Source organism: Daphnia pulicaria, chromosome 7 (assembly GCF_021234035.1).
Source record: "Daphnia pulicaria isolate SC F1-1A chromosome 7, SC_F0-13Bv2, whole genome shotgun sequence".
NCBI classification, from domain to species: domain Eukaryota; kingdom Metazoa; phylum Arthropoda; class Branchiopoda; order Diplostraca; family Daphniidae; genus Daphnia; species Daphnia pulicaria.
The window spans coordinates 2,365,990-2,378,444 of record NC_060919.1 but is presented as its reverse complement, the minus strand read 5'-3'; the positions used below and the strand labels follow the sequence as shown (position 1 = coordinate 2,378,444).

Here is a 12,455-nt window from a genome sequence, read left to right as displayed (position 1 = left end):
AACTGAGATCTGAGAACTGAGATGCAAGAACTGAGATCTGAGAACTGAGATCTGAGATCTGAGATCTGAGAACCGAGATCTGAGAACTGAGATCTGAGAACTGAGATCTGAGAACTTAGATCTTAGAACCGAGATCTGAGATCTGAGATCTGAGAACTGAGATCTGAGATCTGAGAACCGAGAACTGAGAACTGATATCTGAGAACTTAGATCTTAGAACCGAGATCTGAGATCTGAGATCTGAGATCTGAGATCTGAGAACTGAGAACTGAGAACTGAGAACTGAGATCTGAGAACTGAGATCTTAGAACTGGGATCTGAGATCTGAGAACTGAGAACTGAGAACTGAGATCTGAGATCTGAGGTCCAAGAACTGAGAACTGAGATCTGAGATCTGAGGTCCAAGAACTGAGATCCAAGAACTGAGATCTGAGAACTGAGAACTGAGAACTGAGATCTGAGATCTGAGATCTGAGATCTGAGATCTGAGAACTGAGATCTGAGATCTGAGAACTGAGAACTGAGAACTGAGAACTGAGAACTGAGAACTGAGATCTGAGATTTGAGATCTGAGATCTGAGATCTGAGATCTGGGATCTGAGATCTGAGATCTGAGAACTGAGATCTGAGATCTGAGATCTGAGATCTGAGATCTGAGATCTGAGATCTGAGATCTGAGATCTGAGATCTGAGATCTGAGATCTGAGATCTGAGATCTGAGATCTGAGATCTGAGATCTGAGATCTGAGATCTGAGATCTGAGATCTGAGATCTGAGATCTGAGAACTGAGATCTGAGAACTGAGGTCTGAGAACTTAGATCTTAGAACCGAGATCTTAGATCTGAGAACTGAGATCTGAGATCTGAGAACTGAGATCCAAGAACTGAGATCCGAGATCTGAGATCTGAGATCTGAGATCTGAGATCTGAGATCTGAGATCTGAGATCTGAGATCCAAGAACTGAGATCCGAGATCTGAGAACTGAGATCTGAGATCTGAGAACTGAGAACTGAGAACTGAGAACTGAGATCTGAGAACCGAGAACTGAGATCCAAGAACTGAGATCCGAGATCTGAGAACTGAGATCTGAGATCTGAGATCTGAGATCTGAGATCTGAGATCTGAGATCTGAGATCTGAGAACTGATATCTGAGAACTTAGATCTTAGAACCGAGATCTTAGATCTGAGATCTGAGATCTGAGATCTGAGAACTGAGAACTGAGAACTGAGATCTGAGAACTGAGATCTTAGAACTGGGATCTGAGATCTGAGATCTGAGATCTGAGAACTGAGATCTGAGATCTGAGAACTGAGAACTGAGAACTGAGATCTGAGATCTGAGATCCAAGAACTGAGATTCAAGAACTGAGATCTGAGAACTGAGATCTGAGATCTGAGAACTGAGAACTGAGAACTGAGATCTGAGATCTGAGATCTGAGATCTGAGATCTGAGATCTGAGATCTGAGATCTGAGATCTGAGATCTGAGATCTGAGATCTGAGATCTGAGATTTGAGATCTGAGATCTGAGATCTGAGATCTGAGATCTTAGATCCAAGAACTGAGATCTGAGAACTGAGATCTGAGAACCGAGAACTGAGATCCAAGAACTGGGATCTGAGATCTGAGATCTGAGAACTGAGATCTGAGATCTGAGATCTGAGATCTGAGATCTGAGATCTGAGATCTGAGATCTGAGATCTGAGATCTGAGATCTGAGATCTGAGATCTGAGATCTGAGATCTGAGATCTGAGATCTGAGATCTGAGATCTGAGATCTGAGATCTGAGAACTGAGATCTGAGAACTGAGATCTGAGAACCGAGATCTGAGAACTGAGATCTGAGAACTGAGATCTGAGAACTTAGATCTTAGAACCGAGATCTTAGATCTGAGAACTGAGATCTGAGATCTGAGAACTGAGATCCAAGAACTGAGATCCGAGATCTGAGATCTGAGATCTGAGATCTGAGATCCAAGAACTGAGATCCGAGATCTGAGAACTGAGATCTGAGATCTGAGAACTGAGAACTGAGAACTGAGAACTGAGAACTGAGAACTGAGATCTGAGAACCGAGAACTGAGATCCCAGAACTGAGATCCGAGATCTGAGAACTGAGATCTGAGATCTGAGATCTGAGATCTGAGATCTGAGATCTGAGATCTGAGATCTGAGATCTGAGATCTGAGATCTGAGATCTGAGATCTGAGATCTGAGATCTGAGATCTGAGATCTGAGATCTGAGATCTGAGATCTGAGATCTGAGATCTGAGATCTGAGATCCAAGAACTGAGATCTGAGAACTTAGATCTTAGAACCGAGATCTTAGATCTGAGATCTGAGATCTGAGAACTGAGAACTGAGAACTGAGAACTGAGAACTGAGAACTGAGATCTGAGAACTGAGATCTGAGAACTGGGATCTGAGATCTGAGATCTGAGATCTGAGATCTGAGATCTGAGAACTGAGAACTGAGATCTGAGATCCAAGAACTGAGATCCAAGAACTGAGATCTGAGAACTGAGATCTGAGATCTGAGAACTGAGAACTGAGAACTGAGAACTGAGAACTGAGAACTGAGAACTGAGAACTGAGAACTGAGAACTGAGAACTGAGAACTGAGATCTGAGATTTGAGATATGAGATCTGAGATCTGAGATCTGGGATCTGAGATCTGAGATCTGAGAACTGAGATCTGAGATCTGAGATCTGAGATCTGAGATCTGAGATCTTTGATCTGAGATCTGAGATCTGAGATCTGAGATCTGAGATCTGAGATCTGAGATCTGAGATCTGAGATCTGAGATCTGAGATCTGAGATCTGAGATCTGAGATCTGAGATCTGAGATCTGAGATCTGAGATCTGAGATCTGAGATCTGAGATCTGAGATCTGAGATCTGAGATCTGAGAACTGAGATCTGAGAACTGAGGTCTGAGAACTTAGATCTTAGAACCGAGATCTTAGATCTGAGAACTGAGATCTGAGATCTGAGAACTGAGATCCAAGAACTGAGATCCGAGATCTGAGATCTGAGATCTGAGATCTGAGATCTGAGATCTGAGATCTGAGATCTGAGATCTGAGATCCAAGAACTGAGATCCGAGATCTGAGAACTGAGATCTGAGATCTGAGAACTGAGAACTGAGAACTGAGAACTGAGAACTGAGATCTGAGAACCGAGAACTGAGATCCAAGAACTGAGATCCGAGATCTGAGAACTGAGATCTGAGATCTGAGATCTGAGATCTGAGATCTGAGATCTGAGATCTGAGATCTGAGAACTGATATCTGAGAACTTAGATCTTAGAACCGAGATCTTAGATCTGAGATCTGAGATCTGAGATCTGAGAACTGAGAACTGAGAACTGAGATCTGAGAACTGAGATCTTAGAACTGGGATCTGAGATCTGAGATCTGAGATCTGAGAACTGAGATCTGAGATCTGAGAACTGAGAACTGAGAACTGAGATCTGAGATCTGAGATCCAAGAACTGAGATTCAAGAACTGAGATCTGAGAACTGAGATCTGAGATCTGAGAACTGAGAACTGAGAACTGAGATCTGAGATCTGAGATCTGAGATCTGAGATCTGAGATCTGAGATCTGAGATCTGAGATCTGAGATCTGAGATCTGAGATCTGAGATCTGAGATTTGAGATCTGAGATCTGAGATCTGAGATCTGAGATCTTAGATCCAAGAACTGAGATCTGAGAACTGAGATCTGAGAACCGAGAACTGAGATCCAAGAACTGGGATCTGAGATCTGAGATCTGAGAACTGAGATCTGAGATCTGAGATCTGAGATCTGAGATCTGAGATCTGAGATCTGAGATCTGAGATCTGAGATCTGAGATCTGAGATCTGAGATCTGAGATCTGAGATCTGAGATCTGAGATCTGAGATCTGAGATCTGAGATCTGAGATCTGAGATCTGAGAACTGAGATCTGAGAACTGAGATCTGAGAACCGAGATCTGAGAACTGAGATCTGAGAACTGAGATCTGAGAACTTAGATCTTAGAACCGAGATCTTAGATCTGAGAACTGAGATCTGAGATCTGAGAACTGAGATCCAAGAACTGAGATCCGAGATCTGAGATCTGAGATCTGAGATCTGAGATCCAAGAACTGAGATCCGAGATCTGAGAACTGAGATCTGAGATCTGAGAACTGAGAACTGAGAACTGAGAACTGAGAACTGAGAACTGAGATCTGAGAACCGAGAACTGAGATCCCAGAACTGAGATCCGAGATCTGAGAACTGAGATCTGAGATCTGAGATCTGAGATCTGAGATCTGAGATCTGAGATCTGAGATCTGAGATCTGAGATCTGAGATCTGAGATCTGAGATCTGAGATCTGAGATCTGAGATCTGAGATCTGAGATCTGAGATCTGAGATCTGAGATCCAAGAACTGAGATCTGAGAACTTAGATCTTAGAACCGAGATCTTAGATCTGAGATCTGAGATCTGAGAACTGAGAACTGAGAACTGAGAACTGAGAACTGAGAACTGAGATCTGAGAACTGAGATCTGAGAACTGGGATCTGAGATCTGAGATCTGAGATCTGAGATCTGAGATCTGAGAACTGAGATCTGAGATCTGAGATCTGAGAACTGAGAACTGAGAACTGAGATCTGAGATCCAAGAACTGAGATCCAAGAACTGAGATCTGAGAACTGAGATCTGAGATCTGAGAACTGAGAACTGAGAACTGAGAACTGAGAACTGAGAACTGAGAACTGAGAACTGAGAACTGAGAACTGAGAACTGAGAACTGAGAACTGAGAACTGAGAACTGAGAACTGAGAACTGAGAACTGAGAACTGAGATCTGAGAACCGAGAACTGAGAACTGAGAACTGAGAACTGAGAACTGAGAACTGAGAACTGAGAACTGAGAACTGAGAACTGAGAACTGAGAACTGAGAACTGAGAACTGAGAACTGAGAACTGAGAACTGAGATCTGAGAACCGAGAACTGAGATCCAAGAACTGAGATCCGAGATCTGAGATCTGAGAACTGAGATCTGAGATCTGAGATCTGAGAACTGAGATCCAAGAACTGGGATCTGAGATCTGAGATCTGAGATCTGAGATCTGAGATCTGAGATCTGAGAACTGAGATCTGAGATCTGAGATCTGAGAACTGAGATCCAAGAACTGAGATCCGAGATCTGAGATCTGAGATCTGAGATCTGAGATCTGAGATCTGAGATCTGAGATCTGAGATCTGAGATCTGACTGTTCTGTTCTTTTCTGTTCTGTTCTGCTCTTTTCTGTTCTGTTCTGTTATGTTCTAATCTGTGCTGTTATCTTCTGTTCTGTTCTGTGCTGTTCTTTTCTGTTCTGTTCTGCTCTTTTCTGTTCTGTTCTGTTATGTTCTAATCTGTGCTGTTATCTTCTGTTCTGTTCTGTGCTGTTCTGTTCTGTTCCGTTCTGTTCTGTTCTGTTCTGTTCTGTTCTGTTCTGTGCTATTCTGTGCTGTTCTGTGCTTTGCTGTGCTGTTCTGTTCTGTTCTGTTCTGTTCTGCTCTTTTCTGTTCTATTCTGTTATGTTCTAATCTTTGCTGTTATCTTCTGTTCTCTTCTGTTCTGTTCTGTGCTGTTCTGTGCTATGCTGTGCTGTTCTGTTCTGTTCTGTTCTGTTCTGTTCTGTGCTGTTCTGTGCTATGCTGTGCTGTTCTGTTCTGTTCTGTGCTGTGCTGTTCTGTTCTGTTCTGTTCCGTTCCGTTCTGTTCTGTTCTGTTCTGTTCTGTTCTGTTCTGTTCTGTTCTGTTCTGTTCTGTTCTGTGCTGTTCTGTTCTGTGCTGTTCTCTGCTGTTCTGTGCAGTGCAGTGCTGTGCTGTTCTGTTCTGTTCTGTTCTGTTCTGTTCTGTTCTGTTCTGTTCTGTTCTGTTCTGTTGTGTTCTTTTCTGTTTTGTGCTGTGCTGTGCTGTTATGTGCTGTTCTGTTCTGTTCTGTTCTGTTCTGTTCTGTTCTGTTCTGTTCTGTTCTGTTCTGTTCTGTTCTGTTCTGTTCTGTTCTGTTCTGTTCTGTTCTGTTCTGTTCTGTTCTGTTCTGTTCTGTTCTGTTCTGTTCTGTTCTGTGCTGTGCTGTGCTGTTGTGTTGTGTTGTGTTGTGTTCTTTTCTGTTTTGTGCTGTGCTGTTCTGTGCTGTTCTGTTCTGTTCTGTTCTGTTCTGTTCTGTTCTGTTCTGTTCTGTTCTGTTCTGTGTTGTTCCGTTTTGTTCTGTTCTGTTCTGTTCTGTTCTGTTCTGTTCTGTTCTGTTCTGTTCTGTTCTGTTCTGTTCTGTTCTGTTCTGTTCTGTTCTGTTCTGTTCTGTTCTGTTCTGTTCTGTTCTGTTCTGTGCTGTTCTGTTCTGTGCTGTTCTCTGCTGTTCTGTGCAGTGCAGTGCTGTGCTGTTCTGTTCTGTTCTGTTCTGTTCTGTTCTGTTCTGTTCTGTTCTGTTCTGTTCTGTTCTGTTCTGTTCTGTTCTGTTCTGTTCTGTTCTGTTCTGTTCTGTTCTGTTCTGCTCTGTTCTGTGTTGTTCTGTTCTGTTCTTGTCTGTTCTGTTCTGTTCTGTTCTGTGCTGTGCTGTGCTGTGCTCTTCTGTTCTGTTCTGTTCTGTGCTGTTCTGTGCTGTTCTGTGCTGTTCTGTGCTGTTCTGTTCTGTTCTGTTCTGTTCTGTTCTGTTCTGTGCTGTGCTGTGCTGTTCTGTGCTGTGCTGTGCTGTTGTGTTGTGTGCTGTGCTGTGCTGTGCTCTTCTGTTCTGTTCTGTTCTGTGCTGTTCTGTGCTGTTCTGTGCTGTTCTGTGCTGTTCTGTTCTGTTCTGTTCTGTTCTGTTCTGTTCTGTTCTGTTCTGTTCTGTTCTGTTCTGTTCTGTTCTGTTCTGTTCTGTTCTGTTCTGTTCTGTTCTGTTCTGTTCTGTTCTGTTCTGTTCTGTTCTGTTCTGTTCTGTTCTGTTCTGTTCTGTTCTGTTCTGTTCTGTTCTGTTCTGTTCTGTTCTGTTCTGTTCTGTTCTGTTCTGTTCTGTTCTGTTCTGTTCTGTTCTGTTCTGTTCTGTTCTGTTCTGTTCTGTTCTGTTCTGTTCTGTTCTGTTCTGTTCTGTTCTGTTCTGTTCTGTTCTGTTCTGTTCTGTTCTGTTCTGTTCTGTTCTGTTCTGTTCTGTTCTGTTCTGTTCTGTTCTTTCTGTTCTGTTCTTTTCTGTGCTGTGCTGTGCTTTTCTGTTCTGTTTTGTGCTGTGTTGTACTGTACTGTGCTGTTTTGTCTGTTCTGTGCTGTTTTGTACTGTGCTATGCTGTGCTTTGCTGTTCGGTTATGTGCTGTTCTGTTCTGTTCTTGTCTGTTCTGTTTTCTTCTTTTCTTTTCTGTTCTGTACTGTGCTCTGCTATGCTGTTCTGTTCTGTTCTGTTCTGTTCTGTGCGGTTCTGTGCTGTTCTGTTCTGTTCTGTTCTGTTCTATTATGTTCTGTTCTGTTCTGTTCAAACTCAAAAGATTCAAGGGACTGTCCTCTTTTACCTAGGTTTTAAATATCCAAACACCAAAATAAATTTTAAAAGTTATGAGCATTTAAAGTTTCTTCTGCATTATTTTTGTGATTTCAAGACTTTACGGTCACACCACAGGCTTAATACTCAACACCATAATAAAAGCTAAAACTCAAAAGATTCAAGGGACTGTCCTCTATTACCTAGGTTTTTTAATATCCAAAAACCAAAATAAATTTCAAAAGTTATGAGCATTTGAAATTTTTTCTGTCATCATTTTTGTGATTTCAAGACTTTACGGTCACACCACAGGCTTAAAACTAAACACCAAAATAAAAACTAAGTCTCAAAAGATTCAAGGGATTGTCCTCTATTACCTAGCTTTTAAATATCCAAAAACCAAAATAAATTTCAAAAGTTATGAGCATTTGAAGCTTTTTCTGTCATCATTTTTGTGATTTCAATACTTAACGGTCACACCACAGGCTAAATACTCAACACCATAATAAAAACTAAAACTCAAAAGATTCAAGGGACAGTCCTCTATTACCTAGGTTTTAAATATCCAAACACCAAAATAAATTTCAAAAGTTATGAGCATTTGAAGTTTTTCTGCCATCATTTTTGTGATTTCAAGACTTTACGGTCACACCACAGGCTAAATACTCAACACCATAATAAAAACTAAAACTCAAAAGATTCAAGGGACTATCCTCTATTACCTAGGTTTTAAATATCCAAAAACCAAAATAAATTTCAAAAGTTTCAAGAGGCTCAGGCTTAGGCTCAGCACGGTATCCAGCACGATTTGAAAATTGTTAGGGTAAAGTTTTGAGCAGTATTTTTGGTTTTTCTTTAACGCTGATGCAACCTATGACTTATAAAGAGTTACTTGTTGTTTTATTGTAAAATAAAGTATTCCACACCCATTCAGGATTATAATTACCTTTATAAAAGATAGGAAAGGTATCCAGCACGATTTGAAAATATTTTACGGTAAACTTTTTAGAATAATTTTTGGTTGTTCTTCAACATCAATGCCACCTGTGACTTATAAAGTGTTATCTAGTTGTTTTATTGTAGAATAGGGTAGTACACACCAATTCAGAATGATAATTACCTTTATAAAAGATGGCAAATGTATCCAGCACGATTTGAAAATTCTTAAAGGGCCCTTATTTCTATTTATTTTCCTTCATGAATGCCTTAATAGATTCATTGATTTTTAAGACTTGAAATAGTGTATTGGACATCGATTAACATATCCTGTAACAAGGAAACCCTGTAAATTTTTAAAACAATCAGAATCGTCATTTCAATTTCATTGAAGTGGTGATTTTCAATTCCTGGAAGATTTTCTATCAACCTATATTTCTATTTCTTTTCCTTCATGCATGTCTTAATAGATTCATTGATTTTAAAGACTAGAAATAGTGTATTGGGCATCAATTAACATATCCTGTAACAAGGAAACTGTTTAAACTTGTAAAACAATAAGAATCGTCATTTAAAATTGATGAAAGCTCAGGAACAGGCTCAGGCTCAGGCTCAGGCTCAGGCTCAGGCTCAGGCTCAGGCTCAGGCTCAGGCTCAGGCTCAGGCTCAGGCTCAGGCTCAGGCTCAGGCTCAGGCTCAGGCTCAGGCTCAGGCTCAGGCTCAGGCTCAGGCTCAGGCTCAGGCTCAGGCTCAGGCTCAGGCTCAGGCTCAGGCTCAGGCTCAGGCTCAGGCTCAGGCTCAGGCTCAGGCTCAGGCTCAGGCTCAGGCTCAGGCTCAGGCTCAGGCTCAGGCTCAGGCTCAGGCTCAGGCTCAGGCTCAGGCTCAGGCTCAGGCTCAGGCTCAGGCTCAGGCTCAGGCTCAGGCTCAGGCTCAGGCTCAGGCTCAGGCTCAGGCTCAGGCTCAGGCTCAGGCTCAGGCTCAGGCTCAGGCTCAGGCTCAGGCTCAGGCTCAGGCTCAGGCTCAGGCTCAGGCTCAGGCTCAGGCTCAGGCTCAGGCTCAGGCTCAGGCTCAGGCTCAGGCTCAGGCTCAGGCTCAGGCTCAGGCTCAGGCTCAGGCTCAGGCTCAGGCTCAGGCTCAGGCTCAGGCTCAGGCTCAGGCTCAGGCTCAGGCTCAGGCTCAGGCTCAGGCTCAGGCTCAGGCTCAGGCTCAGGCTCAGGCTCAGGCTCAGGCTCAGGCTCAGGCTCAGGCTCAGGCTCAGGCTCAGGCTCAGGCTCAGGCTCAGGCTCAGGCTCAGGCTCAGGCTCAGGCTCAGGCTCAGGCTCAGGCTCAGGCTCAGGCTCAGGCTCAGGCTCAGGCTCAGGCTCAGGCTCAGGCTCAGGCTCAGGCTCAGGCTCAGGCTCAGGCTCAGGCTCAGGCTCAGGCTCAGGCTCAGGCTCAGGCTCAGGCTCAGGCTCAGGCTCAGGCTCAGGCTCAGGCTCAGGCTCAGGCTCAGGCTCAGGCTCAGGCTCAGGCTCAGGCTCAGGCTCAGGCTCAGGCTCAGGCTCAGGCTCAGGCTCAGGCTCAGGCTCAGGCTCAGGCTCAGGCTCAGGCTCAGGCTCAGGCTCAGGCTCAGGCTCAGGCTCAGGCTCAGGCTCAGGCTCAGGCTCAGGCTCAGGCTCAGGCTCAGGCTCAGGCTCAGGCTCAGGCTCAGGCTCAGGCTCAGGCTCAGGCTCAGGCTCAGGCTCAGGCTCAGGCTCAGGCTCAGGCTCAGGCTCAGGCTCAGGCTCAGGCTCAGGCTCAGGCTCAGGCTCAGGCTCAGGCTCAGGCTCAGGCTCAGGCTCAGGCTCAGGCTCAGGCTCAGGCTCAGGCTCAGGCTCAGGCTCAGGCTCAGGCTCAGGCTCAGGCTCAGGCTCAGGCTCAGGCTCAGGCTCAGGCTCAGGCTCAGGCTCAGGCTCAGGCTCAGGCTCAGGCTCAGGCTCAGGCTCAGGCTCAGGCTCAGGCTCAGGCTCAGGCTCAGGCTCAGGCTCAGGCTCAGGCTCAGGCTCAGGCTCAGGCTCAGGCTCAGGCTCAGGCTCAGGCTCAGGCTCAGGCTCAGGCTCAGGCTCAGGCTCAGGCTCAGGCTCAGGCTCAGGCTCAGGCTCAGGCTCAGGCTCAGGCTCAGGCTCAGGCTCAGGCTCAGGCTCAGGCTCAGGCTCAGGCTCAGGCTCAGGCTCAGGCTCAGGCTCAGGCTCAGGCTCAGGCTCAGGCTCAGGCTCAGGCTCAGGCTCAGGCTCAGGCTCAGGCTCAGGCTCAGGCTCAGGCTCAGGCTCAGGCTCAGGCTCAGGCTCAGGCTCAGGCTCAGGCTCAGGCTCAGGCTCAGGCTCAGGCTCAGGCTCAGGCTCAGGCTCAGGCTCAGGCTCAGGCTCAGGCTCAGGCTCAGGCTCAGGCTCAGGCTCAGGCTCAGGCTCAGGCTCAGGCTCAGGCTCAGGCTCAGGCTCAGGCTCAGGCTCAGGCTCAGGCTCAGGCTCAGGCTCAGGCTCAGGCTCAGGCTCAGGCTCAGGCTCAGGCTCAGGCTCAGGCTCAGGCTCAGGCTCAGGCTCAGGCTCAGGCTCAGGCTCAGGCTCAGGCTCAGGCTCAGGCTCAGGCTCAGGCTCAGGCTCAGGCTCAGGCTCAGGCTCAGGCTCAGGCTCAGGCTCAGGCTCAGGCTCAGGCTCAGGCTCAGGCTCAGGCTCAGGCTCAGGCTCAGGCTCAGGCTCAGGCTCAGGCTCAGGCTCAGGCTCAGGCTCAGGCTCAGGCTCAGGCTCAGGCTCAGGCTCAGGCTCAGGCTCAGGCTCAGGCTCAGGCTCAGGCTCAGGCTCAGGCTCAGGCTCAGGCTCAGGCTCAGGCTCAGGCTCAGGCTCAGGCTCAGGCTCAGGCTCAGGCTCAGGCTCAGGCTCAGGCTCAGGCTCAGGCTCAGGCTCAGGCTCAGGCTCAGGCTCAGGCTCAGGCTCAGGCTCAGGCTCAGGCTCAGGCTCAGGCTCAGGCTCAGGCTCAGGCTCAGGCTCAGGCTCAGGCTCAGGCTCAGGCTCAGGCTCAGGCTCAGGCTCAGGCTCAGGCTCAGGCTCAGGCTCAGGCTCAGGCTCAGGCTCAGGCTCAGGCTCAGGCTCAGGTAATGGAATATTTGCCCCTCTACGTATTATAGACACTCCCTTGAAGGTTTTAAAGTTGAATTTTCGTTTAAGTAACGCGGATTTAGACCATGGCACACTCCGAAAGTATTGAAATCGTAACACGAAAATGTCAACAATAAAAGATGAAAGTAGATTTTCAAACATGAATAACTTTTAAAATCCTATAGGGTAATGGAATATTTGCCTCTCTACGTATTATGGACACTCCCTTGAAGGTTTTAAAGTTGAATTTTCGTTTGGGTAACGTGGATATCGACCGTGGCACACTTCTAAAGTATTGAAATCGTAACACGAAAATGTCAACAATAAATGATGAAAGTAGATTTTCAAACATGAATAACTTTTCAAATCCTATAGGGTAACGGAATATTGGCCTCTCTACGTATTATGGACACTCCCTTGAAGGATTTTAAGTTGAATTTTCGTTTGGGTAACGCGGATTTCGACCGTGGCATACTCCGAAAATATTGAAATCGTAACACGAAAATGTCAACAATAAATGATGAAAGTAGATTTTCTAACATGAATAACTTTAAAAATCCTATAGGGTAATGGAATATTGGCCTCTCTACGTATTATGAACACTCCCTTGAAGGTTTTAAAGTTGAATTTTCGTTTAGGTAACGCGGATTTCGACCGTGGCACACTCCGAAAGTATTGAAATCGTAACACGAAAATGTCAACAATAAATGATGAAAGTAGATTTTCAAACATGAATAACTTTAAAAATCCTATAGGGTAATGGAATATTTGCCTCTCTACGTATTATGGACACTCCCTTGAAGGTTTTAAAGTTGAATTTTTGTTTGGGTAACGCGGATTTCGACCATGGCACACTATGAAAATCTTGAAATCGTAACACGACAATGTCAACAAAAAATGATGAAAGTAGATTTTCAAACATGAATAACTTTTGAAA

At 45.5% G+C, this 12,455-nt stretch overlaps 3 protein-coding genes across 3 annotated transcripts in view; 1 reads left to right on the top strand and 2 right to left on the bottom strand.

Moving 5' to 3' along the window:
* Window positions 1–12,455, top strand: part of LOC124349621 (LIM homeobox transcription factor 1-alpha-like) — a 947,038-nt gene that overhangs the window by 467,345 nt on the left and 467,238 nt on the right. The gene's annotated exons all lie outside the window — the stretch shown is intronic.
* Window positions 9,053–10,186, bottom strand: LOC124350060 (vegetative cell wall protein gp1-like; the record flags this gene model as incomplete). The annotated part of the gene is made up of 1 exon (XM_046801070.1): window positions 9,053–10,186. A coding segment is annotated over one exon (1,134 nt), but the record flags the coding sequence as incomplete, so codon positions are not given.
* Window positions 10,361–11,440, bottom strand: LOC124350099 (vegetative cell wall protein gp1-like; the record flags this gene model as incomplete). The annotated part of the gene is made up of 1 exon (XM_046801112.1): window positions 10,361–11,440. A coding segment is annotated over one exon (1,080 nt), but the record flags the coding sequence as incomplete, so codon positions are not given.